The 24629-nt window shown below is 38.0% G+C and overlaps 1 protein-coding gene across 3 annotated transcripts in view; it reads right to left on the bottom strand.

Annotated features, from left to right (window-relative positions):
• The window catches only part of ZNF568 (zinc finger protein 568), a 31723-nt gene extending 7221 nt beyond the window's left edge, over positions 1 to 24502 (bottom strand). The window contains exons 1-5 of one of the 3 annotated variants that reach the window (XM_012436912.3): positions 24387 to 24502; positions 18720 to 18982; positions 15968 to 16026; positions 9712 to 9838; positions 9342 to 9437 (exon numbers count right to left, since the gene is read on the bottom strand). In XM_012436912.3, the coding sequence (XP_012292335.2) occupies positions 9342 to 9437; positions 9712 to 9838; positions 15968 to 16026; positions 18720 to 18795 (358 nt within the window). In that variant the 5' untranslated portion in view covers positions 18796 to 18982; positions 24387 to 24502. Of the gene's footprint in view, positions 1 to 9341; positions 9438 to 9711; positions 9839 to 15967; positions 16027 to 18719; positions 24366 to 24386 lie in introns of those variants that run through there. The other 2 variants (XM_012436922.3, XM_064381419.1) reach the window with 2 other exon arrangements.
• Between the last annotated feature and the right edge of the window lie 127 nt (positions 24503 to 24629).

The raw sequence follows: 24629 nt of genomic DNA, 5'->3' as shown, positions 1-24629 counted from the left end.
GCAGTGAAATTGAATTAGCTAAGAATTGTGATGTATCTATATTCTAAAAAAAAGTAAACGAGAAGTGATTGTGGTGTCACTACTAAACTTCATCTTCTATTTATATTAAGTTGATAAAAATTGACAAATTACCGCCGGGTGCGGTGGCTCACGCCTGTAATCCCAGCACTTTGGGAGGCCGAGGCGGGTGGATCACGAGGTCAAGAGATCGAGACCATCCCAGTCAACATGGTGAAACCCCGTCTCTACTAAAAATACAAAAAATTAGCTGGGCATGGTGGCGTGTGCCTGTAATCCCAGCTACTCAGGAGGCTGAGGCAGGAGAATTGCCTGAACCTGGGAAGCAGAGGTTGCAGTGAGCCGAGATTGCGCCATTGCACTCCAGCCTGAGTAACAAGAGCGAAACTCCATCTCAAAAAAAAAAAAAAAAATTGACAAATTACTAAACAGCAGCATATTTAGGGAAGTCCAGGTTCTGCGCTGTCCCTGAAACACTGATTCCTGCTTTGCTCTCTAGATAACTATTTTTATTAGGTCTTGGATTATTCTTGCATCATTTAAAAAAACATGCAAACACACAAACATATATATACATCATATGTTTCCTTATATATAATACATATACACACATATATCATATATACAGTTGGCCCTTGAACAATATGGGCATGGGGTGCCAATCCCCCATATAATTGCAAATCTGTCTCTAACTTTTCAGTCTCCCAAAACTTAACTAGTAATAGCTTACTGTTGACCAGAGCCTTATTGATAAGATAGTTGATTAACACATATTTTGTATATTATATATTGCATTTTTACAATAAAATAACCTAGAGAAAATAAAACGTTACTACGAAAATCATAAGGAAAATACATTTATTATTCATTAAGGGGAAGTGGATCATCCTAAACATCTTCATCCTGATGATCTTCACGTTGAGTAGGCTGAAGGGGAGGTTGCTCTTGCTGTCTTGGGGTGGCGGAGGCATAAGAAAATCAGCATATAAGTGGACCCATGCAGTTTAAACCCATGTTTTCCAAGGGCCAATTGTATTTTTAATATATATTTTATACACACACACACACACACTTCTCTCTCTTCCCACCCATTTGCACATAAAAGATAACATATTCTAAACACTGTTCTGTACACTGACTTTTTTTTCACTTACATGTACTGAATGGAACCATGACTTCTCTGACTGTAACTTAAGAGTTTTGACATTAAAATCATGTATATATTTTACATATGAAAAAATAAAAATTATATCCAAAAAGATAAAATGCCAAAACAATCCCTAAAAGTAGAAAAAAACTGAAACAAGTAAACCTACTTATCAAATGAGGACCATAATCACATAGAAAATTACTTCGAGTGACCTTAAACATAGTAGTTTGACTATATATCCCTATTAGAATATAGTCTAAGGAAGAAAATGCCAAAGAAATTTTAAACTACATTTAGTTGTCTTTTTATTATTAGCAATATTAGTATTACTGTTAATTTGAAACTAATATATAAAGAAAGAAGATAGATCACTCAGTTTTACTCCCTAAGGGTCACTTGGCAATGTCTGGAAGGTCTACAGACATTTTTGGTTTTCACAACTGGAAAGATGAGGGGGAGAAAAAGGGGTGGTGCTGCTGTTACCTAGTGAATAGAAGCAGAGGATTCTGCTAAATATCCCACAACACACAAGGCAGTACCCCAGAGCAAAGAATTCTTTGGCTCAAAATGTCAATAGTACCAAGGGTGAGAAATATATATGAATTATAGAAATAATTAATGTAAGAAGGAGCCAAGATTTTCAGCATAAAAGGTAAAAGGATCCTGTACTTTTTTATTTTAATTGGACATATCAACATAAATTCATGTATTTTTTTTCCTTTTAAAAGATGCATTTTTTTCCTAGCTCTGTCCACTTAAAAGCTATGGAAGCATGTAATCCCAGCTACTCAGGAGGCTGAGGCAGGAGAATTGCCTGAACCCAGGAGGCAGAGGTTGTGGTGAGCCGAGATCGCGCCATTGCACTCCAGCCTGGGTAACAAGAGCGAAACTCCATCTCAAAAAAAAAAAAAAAAAGCTATGGAAGCAGTAACTCAGTACTGAAGAGCAACCATAATACCCAGATTGCAGTCTCCAATATAATCTACTGCTAAAACAGGGAAAAGCTTTTAAAGAAATGGCTATTTCCATGTCTAGAGTGGGAAATTTACAGGATTAGCCGAAGATCCCTCTTGCTAAAGATGAGATAATTTGAATATTAATATATGGGCCTGGCACGGTGACTCAAGCCTGTAATCCCAGCACTTTGTGATGCCAAAGTGGGCTGATCACTTGAGGCCAGGAGTTCAAGATCAGCCTGGCCAGTATGGCGAAAACCAATCTCTACTAAAAAACACAAAAATTACAGGTGGTGGTGCATATCTGTAATCCCAGCTACTTGGGAGGCTGAGGCACAAGATTTGCTTGAACCCAGGATGCAGTGAGCCTAGATGACACCACCGCTTTCCAGCCTAGGTGACAGAGCAAGACTCTGTCTCCAATATAATAATAATATATGAAAAACATTATTTATATGCATATAATATATTCTGATGCTCAAATTATATAAATTTATAATGATTTAACTGGACAAATTTTGGAAACCTCGAGGGCACCAATCATTATTCTAAAAGCTTTTAAAGAGAAAGAGTACTTGTTTTTCCTGGCCTGAGAAACTGTATTTCAGTGAAATCAAATAGTTAATGAGAGAGTTTTTCTTTATGGGAGAATTTCAGCTAATAAAAGTGAAAGATGCTCGAATAAAATAATGGATCTAGGCTATGATGGTCAATATGTACTAAAATCCTTAAGTGAAAGGTTGATAGAGATCACTGAAATATGAGGATTTGGACTGACAACACATGAATCTACTGATCAATCTCAATTATGTCTGTAAGTGGGACAAACTGACATAGATGCAATGGGATGTACACAACATCACCTATGAAGTATACCTGCCAAAGATCTGAACCTGCATCGAGTAAAGTCAGATTATAGAAAAAATGGGATGAAGAAGCATGTCAAACACCACCACGAGAATGTTAAATGCCAAATCCAGAGTAATGTACATCTAAAGCAGGGGTTGGCAAACTATACCCACAGCCTGTTTTTGTATAGACTGTGAACTAAGAATGTGCAGATTTTATTTGAATCCTGATTCAAATAAACCAACCATAAGCAACAGTCTTGAGACAATGAAATATATAACAGAGACTAAGTAGCAGATGATAGTAAGAAATTATTACTAATGTTGTTAGGTTAGAAATATTGCAGGTTAAAAAAAAAATCTCTTGGCAATACATGCGGTAGTATTTAAAACAAAATGTAAAGTAGTTCAGCAAAAAACCAAAACAACAAAACTGGAGTGGGGGTAAGAGAGAAATAGAGTAAACACATCTAACAAAATGTCGGTAACTGTTGAAGCTGAGTGATAAACACATGAGGATGCCTTATATTATCTCTCTCTTCTTATGTTTGAAAATGACTACAAAAATATTTACAGAGCAGTATAAACATTTGTTTCAAAATATGTAGGTTGACAACAGAAGAAATAGTTAAAAAAATAAAAAATAATTGACTAACGGAGGTGAAATGTGAGGTCAGAGCAGAGCATTGCTATAATCCGGTATTTCTACTGGCTCTCTAAAACAAGTAATATATAGGCATACTTTGCAAAAACTAAAAACGCATATTAAAAAGAAAAGAAATGGTGTAAGAGAGAAATAATAACAGCTACATTAGGTTAAGAGAAACAAATGACAACCCAAGTTCTCATTACTTTTGCTTAGTTAACTGTCATATGATTCTGACAAGTCTATCTTTTGTCCAGTCTGCATACCACAAGCAAATTAATTTTCATAAAGTTCAAATTCCTTTATTTCTATATTAACACACTTGAAGATTAGTCTGTCCAAACTAAAAACAATCCAAAATTGGTAATAAATATGGAGAGAGCTCCAACTTTCCATCTAATTACATTTCATTTTTATATGTGCTTAAAGAACAAGACATATTAGAAATAGGGAGGTCTGATTTTATTGAATAAAAAGTATGAAGCTGATCAGGAGGCAAGCCATCTTTGATTCACCACAGTGTTCTAACATGAGGTACTATCATCTTATCCTATGTTCATTTCTATACACTGAAACTGTCTTTATATCAAACCCCATTGTGTTTTGACTTTTTTCTTTCATACTATGACCCAAAATTATAACATTCCAACATCATTAGTTCTATATTGGTTTTCCATGTCTCTGGAGTACTATCAACTATGGATAATTTAAAATTCAGATAACTAGATGTTTTTTAACCTGCATATTCTGTTATAAGCCCCTGCTTGTAATTGACCACTGTAACCATGCTGCCTCCATGCACAGGGCAAAACTATAGCTTCAGTGATTAAAGAGGAGAAAAATTAAACTAAATTGACAACAAAAGTTTGAAGATAAAAGACAGCAAAAAAAAAAAAAAAAAAAAGACACGAATGCTGGCAAAATTCAGAACTTTCTGACTCCACAATGGAAAACTCATCCTTGATTTCATTAATCCCTTACATTCATCTCTCCTCCAATTAGGCCATGTTTCTAATTTTACCCCACAAACAGACATGCTAATTTTACTTCTAAACATTTTGTTATGTTTTTTAGTTTTTAATAAGTCTAAATAATCTATAGCTCTTACAGGAAAATGGCTTCTGCCCAAGGTGGAGGGCAGTGGCATGAACTCAGCTCACTGTAACCTCCACCTCCCAGGTTCAAGTAATTCTCTTGCCTCAGCCTCCCAAGTAGCTGGGACTACAGGCACACACCACCATGCCTAGCTAATTTTTTTTTTTTTTTGGGACGGAGTTTTGCTCTCGTTACCCAGGCTGGAGTGCAATGGTGCGATCTCAGCTCACTGCAACCTCCGCCTCCTGGGCTCAGGCAATTCTCCTGCCTCAGCCTCCTGGGTAGCTGGGATTACAGGCACGCGCCGCCATGCCCAGCTAATTTTTTGTATTAGTAGAGACGGGGTTTCACCATGTTGACCAGGATGGTCTTGATCTCTTGACCTCGTGATCCACCTGCCTCAGCCTCCCAAAGTGCTGGGATTACAGGCTTGAGCCACCGCGCCCGGCCGCTAATTTTTTTTTTTTTTTTGTATTTTTAGTAGAGATGGGATTTCACTATGTTGACCAGGCTGGTCTTGAAATCCTGATGTCATGATCCATCCACGTCAGCCTCCTAAAGTGCTGGGATTACAGGCATGAGACACTGCACCCGAATACAGCCCTTCTCTTAAAACTTTTTTGGTGTTTTTATCTGGTTTACTCATTTACTAAATAGATGCTTCACATGCAATTTAACATTCAACACTAGCTCACTAGATAGTGACTATGCCCTGTTTTTCTAACTCTAGCCTGATTTTGTCCACATTTATTTTGAAAATCTATAGGTAAAATTTTAAAACAACCAAAAATAAGAAAAGTCTTCCCAAATAGAGCTTTACATCAATTTGTGAATCATTAATAAGAAGAATAAAAGTTTTTCTTTCTCCAGGTGGACTAATAAACAAGTGGTAGACATCAAAATATGAAAATATATGTAAGACAGTATATGTTTTCAGACTCCAACCATGCTGGTAGACATGTAATAGAATGTTAGTCGAGAGATGGGCAAGACCAATGTAGGCTGAAAATGTTGAGGACCATTTACTATGAGATTAAACTTAAATAACTGCTAGAATTTAGGTAACAGCATTCATAATTAACAGCAGAGACATGAAGAGTTTCAAAATTCTGGAGGCATTAAAGATACACATTCCAATGCTGTCATTTCTAGAGTTAAATACCTATTTAATAGCATGAACACAGATATAGCATGAAGATACTCAGAAGAAAAAGAAGTCTACTGTAATTGAGAACTGCTTTGGGTGATGTTCAGTGAGAGATGAGAAAGGAGTCATGTAAAAGATATTTCATAAGAGGGGGCCGGGCGCGGTGGCTCAAGCCTGTAATCCCAGCACTTTGGGAGGCCGAGGCGGGTGGATCACGAGGTCAAGAGATCGAGACCATCCCGGTCAACATGGTGAAACCCCATCTCTACTAAAAATACAAAAAATTAGCTGGGCATAGTGGCACGTGCCTGTAATCCCACTGAGGCAGGAGAATTGCCTGAATCCAGGAGGCGGAGGTTGCGGTGAGCTGAGATCGCGCCATTGCACTCCAGCCTGGGTAACAAGAGCGAAACTCCGTCTCAAAAAAAAAAAGAAAGATATTTCATAAGAGGAAATAAACAATAAACCAGAACCAAGGAAGAATTTGAATCCTTTAGAGAAGTCCAAAGAAGAAAGACATTTCCAAGAAGAGTGAAATGGATCAAATACAGAATAGAGGATTTCCTATTTCAATTGGTAGAATTAAACATCTGTTTCCTCTCCACTCTGCAAACATGGAGAAGAAATAGAAAAAGAAAATACATCTTCTGGCCAGGCACAGTGGCTCATGCCTATAATCCCAGCACTTTGGGAGGCTGAGGTGGGCGGATCATGAGGTCAGGAGTTTGAGATGGTAAAACTCCATCTCTACTAAAAAATACAAAAATTAGTTGGGCGTAGTGGTGCATGCCTGTGATCCCAGCTACTAGGGAGGCTGAGGCAGGAGAATTGCTTGAACCAGGGAGGCAGAGGTTGCAGTGAGCCAAGATCGTGCCACTGTACTGCAGCCTGGGTGACAGAGTAAGACTCCATTTAAAAGAAAAGAAAATACATCTTTAGTAAAACTTAAAGATAGCTAAACTCCATCCCCAGAATAGGAGGAACAAACAGAGGATAGACTGGATCAGGCAGGGAAGAAACCCAGAGATAGCAGTTTCTGTTTCTTATCTCAAACAGAAAGTACAGGGAAAAGAGTTCTCTAAAACAGAGGCACCCCCTTTTGGGCAGAATGAATCATTTTTTGCCAGATATGTTGAGATTGTGGCAGGAACATAATGGACTTCATTTGGCCCTGATAAATGGTATACAGGCAGGGCTGAACAAGGGGATACAAACAGCCATTATTCTTGTATAAGCAGTTTGTTATAGGATAGGAAGATGAAGAGACACTGAGTTCTAGAGGAAGTATGCAAATAATAATCTCTCTTTAACTTGGGAGAATGAAAGAGTAAACCAACTCTCAACACAAAACATTGTATAAATAATTACCAGCTCAGAGCATTTTTCTGGACAGTCTTCAACACTATCCTTCTGTAAACAGTGGGTACGGCAGGAAATATCTTCATCCAAAGATGACAATGACAACCATAAAAGAAACCAGCATGAAATCTATACAACGACGTTTCAAGGAGCAAAAAACATGAATCCACAAGTTGAAAGGAAAAACTGATACTGATTGACCAATACCAAGACATAGTCTCATAAAGCCACTTAAGCTTTAAAGAAAAAGAAAGCTATAGGTATCTAGGAAAATAAGTCACCTATGAGGGGAAATAATCAGGTTTCAGACTTCTTCAAGCAACATTCAAATCTAGGAAACAACAGAGAACTGTCTAAATCCCTCAGGTAACTGTCTACAAAACCCTTTGGAAAAGAAAGTACGGCTCAAGCATTTTACATGCGGCCAACTATCAACTGTTAACCAATATTAAAAAGATATTTCGTTATATGCAAAACCTCAGGGACTCTAGTTTCTACTAAAGTATAAGCTCATAAGGACAGGATTTTGTTTGTTATACTGTTACATATCCATGCACAGAAAAGTATTTCATCTTCGTTGTTACTACTAATAAATGTAGTTTTCTTTCCTTAGTATCTTCTACTTGGTCATTGCTATATATATGAAAGCTATTGACTTTCATTTGTTAATTTGATATCCTACCACCTCACTGAGTTCTCTTACTATTTGTTGTACTTTCTCAATTGGTTCTCTTGTGTTTTCCAGGGCTACAATCTCATTATCTGTAAATAAGAATGGTTTTACAGCTTTCTTACCCATTATTACAGTGAAATGTACAAAAGCTACAATGGGAAAACTTGGAAAGCTCCATTTCTAAAGGACACAAAAGAAGATAGGAAAATCTGAACAAGGATGGAGTGTGTTCTTAGACAGAAAACCTTGGCATTAAAAGGATGATACATTTCTGAAAGTTAATTTATATATTTAGCACAATTGCAGTAAAAATTCCAACATGCTTTTCTCTGGAAATAGATGGCCATGTTTAAAATTCATATAGTAAAATAATAAAAAATAGCCAGGATAACTCCAAAAAAGCAGCATATGCAACTGAGGAAAGGAAGAGACTGTATCAAGGATAATAGGAAGATTTACTTTTGCACAAAAGGTATAATATTGGTTTTATAGGTATAATACTGGTTCCACTGGTTATATTCTTTTTAACCAAATATGGACCTCCTGTATTTTCAAAAAATTAAAGGAATGGAAGGCAGAAATAAGAAGAAAGGAAATATCATGGGATTTCTAAGTCAGAAACTTTTACATTTCTAAGCCACGGGATTGTGAGGGTTGTGAAGTACAATGGGAAGTGAAACTACTGTTAACCAAACACAAGTTTGAGGCTTTTTAAAATGGAAAGGAAAGAAATGAAAAAAAAAAAAAAGCTAAGTGTGAAACAAACATGCTTTAAAATTACTACACAACAATGAAATGCTGAATGCATAAGAAAATGAAACCATGAACATAAGGGAAAGAAAGAGCCCAAGGATCATAGAGAGGAACAATAATCCTGAAAGTAATGCCGTGAATGATTAGGGAAGGTTGGTATTATGAAAGCAGATGGGCTACTGGCTCTCTACAATTTAAAAGAGGAAAATGTCTGTAATATAGGAAGAGTAATATCTAGAAATGTCATAGTAATCTAAAGTACTCCATACCATTTGTCATTCTAGAAGACTAGGGCCTTTAAGAAAATCCTAGAGGCCGGGCGCGGTGGCTCAAGCCTGTAATCCCAGCACTTTGGGAGGCCGAGGTGGGTGGATCACGAGGTCGAGAGATCGAGACCATCCTGGTCAACATTGTGAAACCCCGTCTCTATTAATACAAAAAAAAAATTAGCTGGGCACGGTGGCGCGTGCCTGTAATCCCAGCTACTCAGGAGGCTGAGGCAGGAGAATTGCCTGAACCCAGGAGGCGGAGGTTGCGGTGAGCCGAGATCGCGCCATTGCACTCCAGACTGGGTAACAAGAGCGAGACTCCGTCTCAAAAAAAAAAAAGAAAATCCTAGAAATTGTGAAATGATATCAACCCTTCACTCAACTCTCATGTGGCTTTCTCATTCAGAGCTGCTTTTCACTTACTCACCTGGACAGTGCCTCCCAAACATTTCTTCCTCCATCACCCAGGGCTCCTCTTCTTGCTCCAACTTGAATATCACATCCGGTTTGGTGACTTGACAGCCTATTACAAGAAAGAGCAAAGGACTTAGATGTTAATGATGGAGACAACCATCCAGATCGTGGGCTAAGTCCAAGCACGAAAGTTTATGAAAGATGAGGATGAATGAACTTACACAATGACACAAAGTAATTAGCCTTTAACACTGAATAGTGGAGCACATACAGTCATGTGGAGAAAGGAAAGGCTAGACTCATCTGGCAAGTTACAGTCTTCACACATTTCAGAAATGGAAAAGAATTCTCTGTTAAATTGCAAAGCTACCAAGCTACCTTACCCACTGTGACTAGATTGCTGTAGTTCTCCAGCATCACATCCCGATACAAGTTCCTTTGAGCAGGTTTCATTTGCTCCCATTCCTCCTGGGTAAGGTCAACAGCCACATCCTTAAATGTCACTGTTTCCTGTAAAAACATAACGCTAATTCATTTGAAGTCAAAATTAGGCACTGTGATCAAAACATGTAAGAACTTGTTTAGCTGGTACTCAGGGGTCAGAGGTCACTAAAAATCTTATCAGGTCTTCATATTTACTTAATTTAACATTATATTGTAGGGAAAATACAGCATAGCAGAAATATCCTTGAAGGGTATGTTAGTTATTGAGTCAGCAAATTTATTCATTCATCATCTCTTATGCAGGAAGCTAGAGACAGCGGTCACTGATTTTTACTGGGCTGTGACAGAGATGGAAGAATTGAACATGACTCATGGGTAACTGGCTCAGAACCTGCCCAGATGTTTATGTGATCTAGGGAGAAAGGGAACATAGCATAGAGTAGAGAGGTAAGAGAAATAAGGCAAGAGGAGAGAGGAGAGGCATGAAAATTTGAACATGCAAAGCATGAAATTCCTGTAGGACAGGGTATCCAATCTTTTGGCTTCCTTGGGCCATACATAAAATACACTAACACTAACAGCAGCTGATGAGTTAAAAAAAAAAAATCACAAAAAAAATCTCATAATGTTTTAAGAAAGCTTACAAATTTGTGTTGGGCTACATTCAAAGTTGTCCTAGGCTGCACGTGGCCTACTAGTTGCAGGTTGGACAAGCTTGCTATCGAACTTTCAGATGGAAATATTCACTATGGAGTTAGATATAAGAAAGGAGATGAAACCTTTTTAGTCATCAACCTAAAATTGGGAGCTGAATCCATGGCTGAAGGATGTGAGCAGCTGTAGAAAATATACATGGTGGGTAATACAGCTAAGGACAGAGTCAGTAGTTAACCATGGAAGAAAGGGACTCAGGTTTCAGTCTTTTGTTTGTTTTACTTACAATTAAAGGATGGGAATTAAATCTATGGAATGATATAACAGAAACCAACAAACAAATGGCAAATTTCTAAAAAAGAATGTGATTTGATCAACAGTATCTAGCTCTTCCCATTAAAAAAATTATATATCCAAATAAGGAAATAAAGAAAAACCTTTTAACTGTGAAGATTCTCTAGGGGGAAAAAAAAGCATCCACATATCCCACACTTAGGGGAATTTATCCAAGAAATAGTACAAATGGGACAAGATAAAATGGGAAATACAAATGGAAATCACCAAAGGCTGAATTTCTTTCTTTCTTTTTCTTTCCCAGACAGAGTCTCGCTCTGTTGCCCAAGCCAGAGTGCAGTTGTACGATCTTGGCTCACTGCAACCTCTGCCTCCCGAGTTCAAGCAATTCTCTTGCTGTAGCCTCTCAAGTAGCTGGGATTACAGGCACTACCACCACACCTGGCTAATTTTTGTATTTTTAATAGAGACAGGGTTTCACCATGTTGGTCAGTGTAGTCTTAGAACTCCTGGCCTCAGGTGATCTGCCCACCTCAGCCTCCCAAAGTGCTGGAATTTCAGGTGTGAGCCATCATACCCAGCCCAAAGGCTGTATTTCAATTAATGTTTCTGAGAAATGATCTCTATGATGTTGAGATCATTACTATCATTAATATTATCATCACTGTCATCTACTGACTACTTAGGCAATGATATAATATTTTGTTATATTAGCTTTTAAAAATCTCCTAATAAGGCTATAAAGTAGCTACTATTATCATCCTTTTAAAAGGTAAGAATACCTTGATAAGTTTAATATAAACAGGCCGGGCGCGGTGGCTCAAGCCTGTAATCCCAGCACTTTGGGAGGCCGAGGCGGGTGGATCACGAGGTCGAGAGATCGAGACCATCCTGGTCAACATTGTGAAACCCTGTCTCTACTAATACAAAAAAATTAGCTGGGCATGGTGGTGCGTGCCTGTAATCCCAGCTACTCAGGAGGCTGAGGCAGGAGAATTGCCTGAACCCAGGAGGCGGAGGTTGCGGTGAGCCGAGATCGCGCCATTGCACTCCAGCCTGGGTAACAAGAGCGAGACTCCGTCTCAAAAAAAAAAAAAAAAAAAAAGTTTAATATAAACACTGGTAAAAATTTTTAAACATTAAAATTTCTGGAAATTGTCCTAAAGGCAGATAGCAAATAAAGAACCATTTAATAATAATAATAAACCATTAAAACTTTGTATTAAAAAAAAAAAACCGTAACAGTCCATGGCATTTGAGCCACAATCTGCAGGTTTAAATGCTTCTCACCAGTTATGCTTGTTTTACTGGGGATTAGGTCCATGGAATACTTCACATTGCTATCCTAGAAGTGGAAGTCCTCTCAACTTTTTATTTTTGTTTGTTTTTCCTTCTCAACTTTTAAAAACTTATTCTATTTTTTTATTACATCTTCTTTTTAAATCCTAAATTTGAATAATTGTATTATTTTTCTTGTTTTAGGCTTGACAAATGTGAAGAGACAAGGAAATAAATTTATCTGCAACAGAGTTACGGCAAAGTTCAAGTTTAAGGGCACACTCAGAAACAATGGAGATTTTGGTGGTCAGCAATTAAGAGAAGGTGGTAATTCTTTGTATTTATTTATTAGTTTTATTTTTTTTTTTTAAGAGATAGAGTCTCACTCTGTCGCCCAGGCTGGTGCAATCAGGGCTCATTGCAGCCTCAAACTCTTGGACTCAAACAATTCTCCTACCTTAGGAGTAGCTGTTCACAAGCATGATTATAATAGTTCACTATAGCCTTAACCTCCAAGGTTCAAGTGACCCTCTTGCCTCAGCCTCCTGTGTAGTAGGCCTATTGAGGCTTCTATTACAGACTAACATATTTTCTATCTTTGAGAGTGCTCTATATACACTTGAGAAGAATGTGTATTCTGTTGAACAATGTGTTATATAGGTATCTGTTAGGTCTGGTTGGTGTATGGTGTTTGAGTCTTCTATTTTCTTGCTTACAATCTGCCCAGGCTGGAGTACAGTGGCACCACCTCAGCTCACTGTACCCTGCACCTCCTGGGTTCCAGTGATTCTCATGCCTTAGCCTCCCAAGTAACTGGGATTACAGGCACTCCAGCCTAGGCAATAAGAGCGAAACTACGCCTCAAAAAAAAAACCCAAAAAACTAGAAGGCAGGCAAATTGCTTGAGCCCAGAGTTCAAGACCAGCCTGGGCAATATGGTGAAACCCCATCTCTACAAAAAATACAAAAACTTAGTTGGGCATGGTGGTGTGTTCCTACAGTCTTGGCTACTGGGAGGTTGGGGAATGGGGCTGAGATGGCAGGATCACCTGAGCTTGGGAAATCAAGCATGATCATGCCACTGCACTTCAGCCTGGTTGACAGAGTGACACTCTGCCTCAATTAAAACAAAAAAGTATTAAGAAGATGATCAAACTGAGTCAAAAGCAACCAAAAGGAAATAAACAAACATTAGAATGGAAATCAAAGACATTCAGAATAGAAATACATTAGAGAGAATCAGTAAAACTAAAAATTGACAAAATGGACAATATGACTGAGGAAGAAAATAGAAGACTCAAAATATTAAAATCAGGAATAAAAGAAGAGACAAATGTATATGTACACAAATGTATACAAAAATATGTATACATTTACATACATACAAAAAATGTGTGTGTGTTTGTGTGTGTGTGTATATATATATATATATTTTTTTTTTCAGTTCTTCTCCAATTAGTCTGCACTATTCCAGTGAAAATCCCCAATAAGATTTCTTCCTAGAACTAGATAAATTCTAAGATTCAAATGGAAGCCCAGAGGTCCCAAAGTAGCTGAGAAATTTTTGAAAAACTAAGAATAATGTGTACACGTAAATAAGTGGTGAAATCATTGCCCATATATAAGGATTATTATAAAGTAACAGTAATTAAAACAATGTAAAGCATACACACAAAATATAGTACTGATACAAACGTAGACAAACAGATTAAAGCAAAAGAGTAAAAGCTTAGAAACAATCATGTATGTATACAGTAAAGGTGGAATCACAAAAGAAAGATCTACTTAATAAATGTGTTGGAACAACTGCTCTTCTAAGTGCAAAGATATTTCTACTAATAGAATTATCAGTAAATTCCTATCTCAAACCAATTACTATATTATAATCCGTTGGATTAAAGACGAAATATGGAAAACAAAGCTCTCAACAGATTATCTCTATGCTGTAATGTTAGAAAAGATATCTTAGAAAAGATCAACACTGGCAACTCATGAAAAAAGACTATTAAATATTAATTGTATATTTTGACTGAATTCTATTATATATACATATTTATCATACACTAAACATAACTATCCAAACTTAAGTGTCTATACAACAAAAAATAAACGATAAAAGTGACAGATCGGGAGAAGGTAGCTGCATAAATCCTAAGTCCTAATAGTGAAGCAGGTATTCCTAACATATTCTAATTTCAAATAGAGAAAAAACTAACATTATAAAATAGACAAACAATATGAATGGGTAATTGGCTTTTGTATTTCTTCACTCATAATGAGCCTCCATCTGGACAGTATCATAGAGTGTGGGCCCTAGAGTCAGACTGTATGGATTTGAATCCTGGGTTTATGACACACTGATGCATGATATTATGCAAGCTTCTTAACCTCTGTGCTTCATTTCCCTTATCTAAAAAAAATTAAATAACATGTACTTCATAGACTTCTGATAATAATTACATAAAATAAGCTATGTAAAGCACAATACACTTGGCACATGGTAAGCACTTAATAAAACTATAACTTTGGTCCTCCATATCTGTGGGTTCAATATCCATGGCTTCAACCAATGGTAGATCAAAAATATTTGAGAATAAAATAACAATACCTATCATTTATGGGGCACTTGTTACATATATTTAACCCTCCCAACCTTCCTATGGGATAAATACCATTATTATCCCCATTTACAGATGTACAGATGATGCAACTGAGTCACGAAAAGATTAGGAAACTTGTCCACAGCCATGCACTTCAAAAGTCACGGAGCCAAGATTTAAAACATAAGCCTGTCTAGGGCCAGAGAGGTTTGTCTAGGGCCACCGCGCCACAGCAGAAGTAACTAAATGAGGCATATGCTCACATGGTCAAAAGAAGTATGTGCATATGTTTCATGATGGGAAACACATAAGCTGCAGAAAAGGGGCAGTTAAATGGAAAACATTCAAAATATAGGAGTGTGAGTGACTTCACAGGTGGAAATAAAAAGAATCAAGAGCAGAGGAGAATATGAAAATTTGTAAAATGAGAATGAAGACTGTATCTTCTGAGACCATAAAAAAGATGTGAAAAGCTATGGCTATCAGAACTAGAAGACATTGCCATAGAATGTTAGTATAATTTAGCTCAACTTGGATTAAGAACTCAATTGAAGAAAATATATATGTAGAATCATTTGAAAGATATGTGTTCCACCTATTCTTCCAGATAATTTTAATTTCTGAACTTTGGCCAAGACTGACTTTTAAAAGCTGAGCTAAAAATTGTAAGAATTAAGGAATTACAGTTGTCCCTAGAAAACCATAGAGAATTGGTTCCAGGACCCTCCATGGATACCAAAATCCACAGATGCTCAAGTCCCTTATATAAAATGATGCAGTATTTGCACATAACCAATGTACATCCTCCCGTATACTTTAAATCATTCTTAGATTACTTATAAAACCTAATGTGAATTCTATGTAAATAGTTGTTACAGTATATTATTTAGAAAATGACAAGCAAAAAGTCTGTACATGTTCAGTACAGATGCAACCATCCATTTTTTTTTAGTATTTTTGATTTGCAGTTTGTTGAATCTATGGATGCAGAATCTACAGATACAGAAGTCCAACTATGTTTTAGAGTTTCTTTTTGACCAAGGTGCCAATGAAATGCCTTTTCTTTACTTAAATAATTAAGTTTTTTTCTTCATAAATTGTACAACGTATGGAATAAACTTAAGTGTCCTACTTTGCTTTGACTCTCCAGATCATATTTAAATTTGAACTCAACTTTAATAATCCTGTATGTACCTGCTTCTGCATGGCCATATCTCAAATTTCCCCTGGTTCTGACTTTCTATCTATATTTTTTTCTCACTTTGATTTTCATCAATTTATTGTTTCCAACATATTGGCAGGTTACAATAACCTACTGTAACTGCACTGCAAAATAATATAGGAAACAAAAAAAATGCTTAAGACGTACAAGAGACCTGGTTGTATCCTCTTCTTCCTCGGAAAGGGCAGACTCCTGAGAACACCAAGCTGAGGGAAGAGAAACAAAACTGATTTGCTTCAAAGTTTCAGACAAAGAAATATGGAAATCTTCAGTTCCAGGTAGCTATAAGACCCTCTTCAGATGAATGATCCTTGAAGCAATGAGAAATATTAATGGCCATCTAGCTACAGAGACATTGAAATGGACATGGATGGCTAATTTAATCATATGGGGTCTGATGGGGATTTCTGCAGAGCTAAGTATACAGTGCGCAATGAATCTATTGTCAATATTTTATCTCTCTAGAATCTTGCTGTTTATTTTGAATAGGAGGTTTATCTTAAGCACATAATAATAGGCCGGGTGCAGTGGCTCACGCCTGTAATCCCAGTACTTTGAGAGGCCAAGGTAGGCAGATCATGAAGTCAGGAGTTTGAGACCATCCTGGCTAACATGAAGTGAAACCGTCTTTACTAAAATAATACAAAAAATTAGCTGGGCATGGTGGCGGGTGCCTGTAATCCCAGCTACTTGGGAGGCTGAGGCAGGAGAATTGCTTGAATCCAGGAAGCGGAGGTTGCAGTGAGCCGGAGATCACGCCACTGCACTCCAGCCCAGGCAATAGTGCAAGACTCCATCTCAAAAAACAACAAAAAAAGTACATAATAATAGATACTCCAAAAATTTAAATATTAGGATGACCTTTAAAATGATTTAGTTTTTTGAGATGGAGTCTCTCTCTGTCGTCCAGGCTGGAAGGTGCAGCAGCCTGACCTCCGCTCACTGCAACCTCCGCCTCCCAGTTTCAAGCCATTCTCTTGCTTCAGCCTCCTGAGTAGTTGGGATTACAGGCACCTGCCACTATGCCTGGCTAATTTTTTGTATTTTTAATAGAGATGAGGTTTCATCATGTTGGCCAGGCTGATCTCAAACTCCTGACCTCAGGTGATCCACCCGCCTTGGCCTCCCAAAGTGCTAGGATTACAGGCATGAGCCACAGTGCCCAGCCCCTAGTTTAAAAGAATTTTGAGGCTGTTATGTACAACTCTATAAGGACGGTAGAGGATTACGCCTGTAATTTCAGCACTTTGAGAGGCCAAGGCGGGCAGATCATGAGGTTACAAGTTTGAGACCAGCCTGGCCAATATGGTGAAAACCTGTCTCTACTAAAAATATAAAAATTTCCTGGGCATGGTGGTGCGTGCCTGTAGTCCCAGCTACTCGGGAGGCTGAGGTAGGAGAGTCACTTGAACCCAAGAATCACTTGAACCTGGGAGGCGGAGGTTGCAGGGAGCTGAGATTGTGCCACTGCACTCCAGCCTGGGCGACAGAGTGAGACTCCACCCTCCCCCCAATAAAAAAAAGAATTTAGAAAAAAAATCTTCATCAGAGACTGGCTATAGGTAATGTGGAACTTCATAGGATAAAATGAAATACAGTCATGATTCTAATGACATTTTTAAAAAACTTGATTTAGTTTTTACCTTTAAGAATTCAGGGCCTTTTGGTTAAAAATGAAAGACTGAATACCTGTATTTATTTATTAATATTTTCACTCTCCTCCAAACTAATCAAAATGTTAATAAAAGAAAAAAGGAGGCTAAAACTTATAAGGACAAAGAACATAGAAGACTTTCACTGATAAGAGCTGTCAACAAAATTTGGGAAGCTAGAGAGCAGACAAATGAGTGGTATCTAACGTAGAGAAAGCTGAAGCTTAAATGAGGGTGGGGAAGCCATGGCAGGACCCTAGAAAGGTTCAGAAATGGAGCTACTAATTACTTCTACTGACAAAAGTTTGGAAGTAGGGCTGAAAAACAGAAAACCACATGTAAGATATCATAAAAAGACGTTAAGACCACCTGATGTCTTCTTTCACCCAACACGGCATAGTGACATTTCCCTCACATTGGCAACAGAAAAAATTAAAGATTTTTTTTCTCTAGATATACTGAATGAGACAAGCTCTGGATTTCAGGCATAACAGATCCAGATTAAGGTGGGGTTGAAGCAATGCAGAGAGAAAAGAATTAAATGAAACTTCTCATATTGCAAGATGAGGTGCCCAATATGCCCACTTCCTTCCTTTTGTTTGTCACCCAAAAAGCAGGAGTTCTGGCTTGTATTCCTCAAGCAAAATCTAGGACTTCTTGCTGGGGACATTGACTAGATTGGGAAAATACTTACAGATCCTGACAACTTTCAACCTTCAACCTCCAAAAAATACCATATTAGAAAGAAGGGCAAGGAGAAGAGTATGTTGGGGTAGTGGTGAAAAAGAAGGGATTAGGTAGTGAAAGAGAGCTAAATCCTTAACTCCATTATCAAAAATCAACAGGAAATATCTAAAACTGAGAAATCAGGCATTAGCAGTACAAGAATGTTATTTAGAAAAAAGGAGGTGAATACTGGAATATTGAGACAAAATGTTGAAAGTGGTTGTCTTTCAGGAATGGAAACAGGGATGAGGGATGGAATAGGAAGCTTTTGTTTATGTTATAGTACAGTGTTTAAAAATACATTTAAATATACCCTTTAAAAGAATTAAAAATTGCATTTCAAAATTTATTTTAAAAAATCATATAATCAAATGAGTAGGATAAAAAGCAAATGTCTCCCCTGCATAGTCAATTAACACACACATGACCTTTCTCAGTAGGAGTAATGAATTTCCTTTTTCACTGTCCCCAAATGTACAGCCCTTCTCTCCTGAGCTCTGTCCACCTCTGAGCCACCTCACCTTTCCTTTCCATCATGTCAGTCAAACGCTCCATTGTTACACAGCTATTGCTGATCACTGAAGGTTGAGATGTCATTCAGACCTTGCCTGATCAGGGCAGAAGGGTCAAGACAGGCTCCAGCAACTCCAGGGTCCACTCTCTTCCAGGACTCTCTAGCCTCTAAGGCAGGTCTTAGGTCAGGAGGTCTCCTTCCATGATAGACAGCTGTTCCTCAGACTTCTATTTGCACTTCAGATGTGTTTCATCCTTGTGGAGCCAGGACCTATGGATTAGGATATAAATCTAATTTACCCAGTGCCTTCTCAATGGCTCCCTGTGATAACCAGCTTCCGAATGGCCCCCAATGATCACTGTCTTCTGGTATTCATGTCTTTATAGATCCCTCCCACACTGAGTAGCTTTGACCTGCATAACCAAAAGGATATTGCAGAAATTATGGTGTGTGACTTCCAAGGTTAGGTTATAAAAGACATTAGGGCTCTGTCTTGCACATTTGGATCAGGTACTTTGAGGGAAGCCAGCTGCTTTACCATAATGACACTCAACCAGCCCTAGGGAGAGGTCTCCTGTTAGCAGCTAACACTAACTTGCAAGCCAGCTATCTTGGAAGTGAATCCTCCAGCCCCAGTCCAGCCTTCTGATGACTGCAGCCCTGCTGACATCTTGAATGCAACTTCATGAGATACCCAAGCCAAAATACCCAGTGAAGACACTTCCCACAAAAAACTGTGAGATAATGTTTATTGTTCTTTTTTTTTTTTTTTTAGAGGGAGTTTCGCTCTTGTTACCCAGGCTGGAGTACAATGGCGCGATCTTGGCTCACCACAACCTCCGCCTCCTGGGTTCAGGCAATTCTCCTGCCTTAGCCTCCCGAGTAGCTGGGACTACAGGCACGTGCCACCATGCCCAGCTAATTTTTTGTATTTTTAGTAGGGACGGGGTTTCACCATGTTGACCAGGATGGTCTCGATCTCTTGACTTCGTGATCCACCCGCCTCGGCCTCCCAAAGTGCTGGGATTACAGGAGTGAGCCACCACGCCTGGCCCAATGTTTATTGTTCTTTTAGCCACTAGTTTTTGAGGTAATTTGTTAGACACTAATAGATAAGTAATACTGCCTCAAACACTAATCTTCCTTATTTGTGATTCATACGCTCTGGACACACTGACCAGATATGTAAACAAGGTGATGTTTACCTATCTGTTCTTCAAATATCTTCTATGAGTCTAAAGGTATATGCTTGATGAGGTGACAGATATAAACCTGAGTCAAAAAACACCCAGATTTGCAGCAACGCCAAATTTGGCATAAAAGAGAGTTTCATTCAAAGTCCACCTATCCCATTTCATTTTTGTATTATTTTGGCAATTGAGTTAAGGGAGAATTGCAATTTAGAATTCCAAGACTTCATTTGAAATGACAATTATACTCATGTCACAATAATATTGGATGAATATATGAAATGACTATTAAGATATATAAATTTAGCAGCTGCTATGAGTCTTTACTAGGTAAAGGGTTAAAAAAAAAAAAGATATGTAACAAAATAGACTAATTTTTGCCCTGTATGATAGAACAGATATAATAAAACAGAAAGCGTTCAATTATAGTAAGTTTTGAGAAGTGCTATGCTTGAGATATCCTCCTAACACCCCTCACATGCTATTTGTTTCATGACAATGATGACTTTCTAACAAACCATTAATACATACAGTCATCAATCATTTAACAACAGAGATATGCTCTGAGAAATGTGTCATTAGGCAATTTCGTCACTGTGCAAATATAAGAGCGTACTTACACAAATGTGGATGGTATAGCCTACTACCCACACATGCTATATGGTATAGCCTATTGCTCCTAGGTTACAAACCTATATGGTATGTTACTGTACTGAATACTGTAGATAACTGCAATACAAAGGTAAGTATTTGTATATCTAAACATACCTAAACACAGGAGAGAAACGGTAAAAATACAGTATAAAAGATAAAAAATGGTACAAGGATAAAGGGTACTTACCATGAATGAAGCTTGCAGGACTGGAAGTTGCTCTGAGTGAGTGTGTGGCACGTGAATGCAAAGGCCTAGGACATTACTGTACACTAGTGTAGACTTTATAAACACTGTACACTTAGGCTACACTCAATTTATAAAAATTATACTTATTTCTTCAAACTGTTCAATTAGCCTTAGCTTACTGTAACTTTTTAACTTTATAAGCTTTTCAATTTTTAAAACCTTTTTGACTCTTGTAATAGCACACAGCTTAAAATGCACTGTACAGCTGTACAAAAGTATTTTCTTTCTTTATATCCTTAGTTTATAAGCTATCTTCTTAAAAATTTTTTTAAACTTTTTAAACTTTCTTGTTAAAAACTAAGACACAAACACACATTAGCCTAGGCCTACACAGTGTCCAGGATGGTATCACTGTCTTTCGCCTCCACATCTGGCCCCACTGGAAGATCGTCAGGGACAATAACACACACAGAGCTGTCACATCCTATGACAACAATGCCTTCCTCTGGTATACCTCCTGAAGGACCTGAGGCTGTTTTACAGTTTGTTTTTAATAAATAGGCATATGCTCCAAAGTAATGATAAAAAGTATAGTACAGTTGGTACATAAACCAGTAACATATTTATTATGATTACAAGTATTATGTACTGTACATAATTTTATCTGTTATACTTTTATATAACTGGCAGCAGAGTAGGTTTGTTTACACCAGCATCACTGCAAACACATGAGTAATGGTATTGTGCTACATTGTTATATTGGCTAGAAAGTCACTAGGTGACAGGAATTTTTCAGCTCCAATACAATCTTACAGCAGGGGTCCTCAACCCCTCAATGTACCAGTACCAGTCTGTGGTCTGTTAGGAACTAGGCCACACAGCAGGAGGTGAGCAGCAGGTGAGCGAGCATACCACCTGAGCTCCACCTCCTGTCACATCAGGGGTGGCATTAGAGACTTAGGAGTGTGAACATTCTTTTGAACTGTGCATGTGAGGGATATAGGTTGCTCGCTCCTTATAAGAATCCAGTGCCTGATGATTTGAGGTGCAACAGTTTCATCCTGAAACCATAACTCTGCCATCCCCTGGTCCATGGAAAAATTGTCTTCCACAAAACCAGTCACTGTGCCGAAAAGGTTGGGGACCACTGTCATATATGTATATAGTCCATACATATATGGCACATGACTATAATTTAGGTATACATACTGTCCATCCACCCCCATAATATAAATTCCATGAAAACAAGGACTTATTTTTGTCTGTTTTTGATATTGATAGGTGCTCAAAACATATACTGATAAAATGGTTCAGCCATTATCAAAAACACTATGACAATCAAAAATTAAAAACAGACACTACTGCATGTATATGTATGCATGTGTATATGTGTGTGTGTGTGTGTGTATATATATATATATGTATATATATAAAGTTGAAAGTGGGGACTCAGATAGTTGTATACTCATGTTTGTAATAGTGTCACTTGCAATTGCCAAAAGGTAGAAGCAGCCCAAGCGTCCAATGATGAATAAACTGATAAATAAAATGTTTATCCATATATGACATACTTATTATTTGGCCTTAAAAGGACAGGAAATTCCTATACATGCTAACATGGATGAATCTTGAGGACATTACACTAAGTTAAAGAAGGGTCACAAAAGGAAAAACAACACGTGATTCTGCTTACATGAGGTACCTAGAATAATCAAATTCAGAGACAGAAAGTAGAATGGTAGATGACAGAGGCTGGGGGAAGGGGAGTAGAGAGTTATTGTTTGATAGGTACTGGGTTTCTGTTTTGCAAGAAGAGTTCTGTGGATGGATCGTGGTGATGGTACCAGAACAATGTGAATGTACTTCACGCCACTGAACTGTACACTTAAATATGGTTTAGATGGGAAATTCTATGTTTTATATTTTACACAATTAAATAGATCTATGTATACAGTTGGCCCTCCTTATCCACAGGTTCTGCATCCTCAGATTCAATCAACCTCAGATAAAAAATATAGTTAGGCCTACTATAGTTGTGTATGTACTGAACATGAATAGATTTTTTTCTTATTACTCCCCAAACAATACAATGTAACAACGATTTACATAGCATTTACGTTGTATTAGGTATTACAAATAATCTAGAGTTGATTTAATGTATACAAAAGGATGTAGGGACTTGAGCATCTGTGGATTCTGGTATCCATGGTGGAGGGGGGGTCCCGAAACCAATCCCTCCCAGATACGAACTGTATATAGAATAAATGAGCTAGTACTACTAATTTGGGGATTTAAAACTAGAAGAAAGTAATATATCAGATAAGAATAACACAGAAATTGGTGGATAGTTTGGAGTTCGAGTATTTTAAGATCTTATTTAAGGTTGAGCTTTGTTAAGTCTGGATATTAAAAATAAAAGGATATTAGAAACTAAACTAGGGGAGAAAGGGATAAGGTGAATTTGCACAATAAAAATATATATATGTGCAACTATTATATAACAATCAAAAAATGTTTAAGGCATGATAAATAGGAAATAAAACATTTTTATCAGCAAATCATGATAAATGCCACTGAGTTATACTCACCTATTATAATAACAGTCCAACAAGATTAACGGATGTAAGCCCAGCAATATGCTCTTTACAAAACACCGATATGAAACATAAAGACACAAAGGGGTTAGAAAATAAAATTCTTGACAAATACAATAAAACCTGAAAAGCAATATTATCAGACAAAAGAGAACCGGGACTAAAAGGCATTCACCAGGATAAAGAGGCATGTTTCTTAAGGAGGTAGATTGGAATTTTAGTGCAATTCCTCACCCCCTCTAATAGGTTATACATCCATACTCTTTGCAATGTAACTTTGTCCTCCAACCGTGGGCATAATTTAATAAGCTTAATCATGTGACTTGTTCTGGTTAAGGAAATCTCTCTTGTGCTCTGGTGATCCATCATGAGCAGAACACGCCCTGGCAGCAAATGTCCTTTTGGCCTGAGACCCAGAAAGAACACCTGTGGAGCAGATCTTAATTCGTCGTGCAGCCTATACACTCAGCCAAGCCCTGCTTAGATCAGCTGCACACAGAGATTGTGCAAGCCTGTGAACATGAGAATAAGGACTTGCTGTTGTATGGAACTGAGTTTAGGGGTGGTTTTTAGACATACTTAGTATCATGGCAATAGCTAACTAATATACATAAAACAGCAAGCCATAAGATAGTAATGAACCTGAAAAGTTCACCAAGGAAAACTGGAAAACTACAAAGGGCCAAAGACTGTTAAGGTTAAAAAAAAAAAAAAAATGCAGCAAAGGAGACTACAGAGGAGTGGCCAACAAGGAGGGAGGACCAGTAGAAAACAAGTAAGTGTTTTTCAAACCGTTACCAACTATGTTAAATGCTACAGAGAAGCAACTCAAGACAAGAACTACTAGACATTACAATCACGCACACTTCGCCACGCTCACACTCACAGCCTTAATCACAATCGTACACATCACACATTTCATCATAATCACGCGCAACCAAACATCACAATCACCCATCACAATCATTCGTGCCGTCACACTCACACACAATCACAACCCCACACTAACTCTCATCACAGTATTTTGTCCCAACATCTGAACCACTCACCAGTAGCGTACTCTGAGCACTTGCCCTGCGGCTACTCGGGACACTCTGGGCCTAAGAGGCGCCGTGTCCCGTCAGCCGCCCGCGGCTGGTGCAGTCCAGACCGTTCGACTTCCTCGCTCGCCCCGCGCTGCGGGGACTCGGCAGCGTCATCTGCCGGAAACGCCCGAATGCCCAGCCAGCGCGCAGTTTCTGAGACGCTGGTTGAAGGCGACCCGCAGATAGGTCCGGAACAGACGCCTAAAA

Source organism: Aotus nancymaae, unplaced genomic scaffold (assembly GCF_030222135.1).
Source record: "Aotus nancymaae isolate 86718 unplaced genomic scaffold, 86718_ANA_hifiasm-v0.15.2.pri h1tg000028l, whole genome shotgun sequence".
In the NCBI taxonomy this organism is placed as follows: Eukaryota; Metazoa; Chordata; class Mammalia; order Primates; family Aotidae; genus Aotus; species Aotus nancymaae.
The sequence above is the reverse complement of the archived record's forward strand: the minus strand, read 5'-3'. Positions and strand labels throughout refer to the sequence as shown.